Source organism: Buceros rhinoceros, unplaced genomic scaffold, assembly GCF_000710305.1.
Source record: "Buceros rhinoceros silvestris isolate BGI_N320 unplaced genomic scaffold, ASM71030v1 scaffold41288, whole genome shotgun sequence".
Classification (NCBI taxonomy): Eukaryota; Metazoa; Chordata; class Aves; order Bucerotiformes; family Bucerotidae; genus Buceros; species Buceros rhinoceros.
This window is the reverse complement of record NW_010428147.1, coordinates 2,868-5,758: the sequence shown is the minus strand read 5'-3', so window position 1 is coordinate 5,758 and position 2,891 is coordinate 2,868. Positions and strand designations below refer to the sequence as shown.

At 60.7% G+C, this 2,891-nt stretch overlaps 1 protein-coding gene across 1 annotated transcript in view; it reads right to left on the bottom strand.

The window, feature by feature from the left end:
• Window positions 1-2,891, bottom strand: part of TXLNA (taxilin alpha) — a gene marked incomplete at its 3' end in the record, with an annotated part of 5,603 nt that overhangs the window by 330 nt on the left and 2,382 nt on the right. Inside the window, exons 4-9 of the mRNA XM_010142168.1 lie at window positions 2,336-2,506; window positions 1,849-2,041; window positions 1,491-1,612; window positions 1,137-1,211; window positions 811-903; window positions 332-437 (exon numbers count right to left, since the gene is read on the bottom strand). Coding sequence (XP_010140470.1) covers window positions 332-437; window positions 811-903; window positions 1,137-1,211; window positions 1,491-1,612; window positions 1,849-2,041; window positions 2,336-2,506 — 760 coding nt within the window. The remainder of the gene's footprint in view (window positions 1-331; window positions 438-810; window positions 904-1,136; window positions 1,212-1,490; window positions 1,613-1,848; window positions 2,042-2,335; window positions 2,507-2,891) is intronic.

The window sequence follows — 2,891 nt, the reverse complement described above, 5'->3', positions numbered from 1 at the left end:
GCAGATAGAAAAGCGTTTCAGACCCTGCCCCGCCAGGGACAGAGAGGCAGGAAAGGATGAAACCTCAGGCGGAAGGTCAAGGGGAAAGGATCTGTGGTCAAGCAAACATTTGGCATTCAAAGGACTCGATGTCACTGTCAGGACTTCCTCCTTCCTTTGCCCCCGCAGAGGCCAGGAGCCGCCGAGACTGACTCTGCACCTCGGCACTGATTACCCATGGCACCTGCTCCGTCACAGAAGGCTCCTGCCACCACGTGCAGGGATGGAAATCGAGCTGATGGGGCAAACACAACCTCCCGCTGTCCCTCAGCTCTGGCCCAGGACACCCAGAGCCTCCTCACCTCTTCAGCCATTTCCAGGAGCGCCTTGTTGCTGCTCTCCCAGCGCGAGCGGTACATGGTGGTCTCTTTCTCCAGCTTCTTGATTTTCTTTGTCATCTACAGAATCACCGTGACAAAAAAGGGAACAAATAAGCCACAGGCAGAGCGTTCCAGGCAGTGATATCTCACACGTCCTCAGACAGGCACCCATGATCCCAGTGCGGACAGCAAGGTTCTGCTGCCAGCTTCACCAACAGGAGACGCCCACCAGGTAAGGACAGACCGGGAGACGGGGCAGCGTTCTGACCCAGGTGGGACACAGAACCACCGTGCCAGGACAGTGCCAAGCCTCCGGGACAGCCAGCTCGCGGCTGGTTCTGATACCAGCAAAACTAAACAGAACCACAGAGCTGCAGAGGCACCGAGGAGAGACAGCCAGGCCACGGGTCTGGCCCACGAGGCTCTGCGGGGCAGCAGAAGTGTCACCCACCTTCTCCATCTCCTGTTTAAATGTCGTGAACACTTCACTGCTTTTGGAAAGGGTGTTCTGGAATTCTTCAAACTTCTCCGTGTAGAGAGCGAGCTGTGGGGAGAGACGGGTCACAGCTCCCCACGGCACCTCCTGACAGCCCCACCCCGGGAAAGAGGTGAGGGCAGCCAGGAGCTGAGCCAGTTATCTCGTGACCGGGCTCTAGGACAGACGCACCAGCAGCACGGCGCCCCTCTGCCAGCATCAGGTACTGGCAATGTGGAAAAATTCTTCCTGGGAACACCCAGACAAACGACCAGGCTGAGCACACAGCCCAGCTAACTCACCTGCTGCTTGAGGTGGGTCTCCTGCTGCTTCATCAGCTCACACATCCTCTGTGATTCCACCGCTTCCTTCAGCAGCTGGGGAAGAGCACAAGCAGTTACCGGGCTGCTGCCGGTGGGGTTCTCAGCATGCCCCTGCACAGCTGGCGCTTGGCCTGGGGACAGGAGCGGGCTGGGAGGAACATGGAGAGCAGAGCAGGGTCCAGCCTCGCTGCCAAAGCCGCTGGGGGAGCAAGCAGGAGGCCTGGGACAGCCTGACCCAGCTCGGGCTCTGCGTTGGCAGATCCAGCAGCAGCACCAGGGACAGGGCAGAAAGCGAAGTGCTCGTGACCGCTAGAGCATTGCTCCAAGACTCACGAAGTCCTTCTCCCGCTGGTGCCTCTCCTCTGCCTCCTTCAGCATCTCCTGGGCCTGCTGGAGCTTGGCGTCCACCAGCTGCTGCTGCAGGTCCTTGTGCTTGAACACCTTATCGATGTGCTGCCAAGAGCACCGCCACCGGTCACCAACACACCCAGGCAGCGACCCCAGGACCCAGAGGCCCCTTCTCCCCTCCAGCAGCAGCAGGAAGATGCTCCATGGGGCAGCACGGATGCACCAGAGCCGCCCCATGCCGGGTCTCCCACCCCGACCAACCTCCTCACGCAGCTCATACTCCATGGGGCAGCACGGATGCACCAGAGCCGCCCCATGCCGGGTCTCCCACCCCGACCCATCGCCTCACGCAGCTCATACTGCTCAATGAGCTTCTTGAGCCGCTCCGCCAGCTCCATGTTCTCCTGGCGCAGCTTGGAGTTCCGCTCGTTGTGCTGCTCCATCTGCAGCTGGATGTCGTTCAGTGTCACCTGGAAGTGGGATGTCACCTCCTTCCGCTTCTCCTCTTCCTCCCGTGCACGCTGGACACCCTCCTCCTGCAGGAGGGCAGAGACAGCAGGGACAGGTCAGCCCGAGCTGCGATGCTCTGAACCTGCCCGGCCTCCCACCATGGCTTGGATGGGCCAGGAAGGGACTCTGGACCCTGCCCTGTGGCTATAACCCAAAATAACGCTCAGGGCTGTGGGTGACGACGGCTCAAGAGCAAAGTCACGGCTCTGGATGGACTGTGGGCAGTCACCCGGAAAGGTGCCTGCCAAAACGGTTCCCCACAAGCGACCCGAGCGCTGGGGATGAAGCGGCTCCTGCAGCGGCACCCAGCGGACACTCGCCTTGAGGGTGCGGTTGTGCCTCTGGAGCTCGCGGCACAGGCTCTCCAGCTTGCTGCGGGCCAGGATGGCCTTGCTGTGCTCGCTCTGCAGGTGGTCCTTCTCCTGCACCAGCTGCGTCTGCTTCTTCTGCAGGATCTTCATCTGCTTCTGGGAGTTACGGTGCTCCTCCAGCTAGAACAGGACAGTGAAGGGCACATATGCAGCAGGGCAGAGCAGGGCAATGCGCCGTGCCCCGAGGAGGGGACACAGGAGTCACAAAGTGCTCTGAGGGGAGGACAAGAGCTTCACAACGCAAAAGACGCCACTTTTGAGCGGTGCAGGACTGCCACAGAGCCTAAAGACCCCCGATCAGGACCCTTCTCCTTCCTGAACTCCTGTCCTGGGCAATCGGAACGACCTGCACGTCCAGAGCCTGATCTGCGCCCAGAACCACCCCGGTTAAACACGGCTCAGACTCTGTGTGCATGGTAGGGCGGAAGGTGCCCGCAGCGGCACGGTGACTCTGCCAGAGGCCTCTCGCTAGGAAATTATTGACAGAAACGCAGCGACCGAGTTG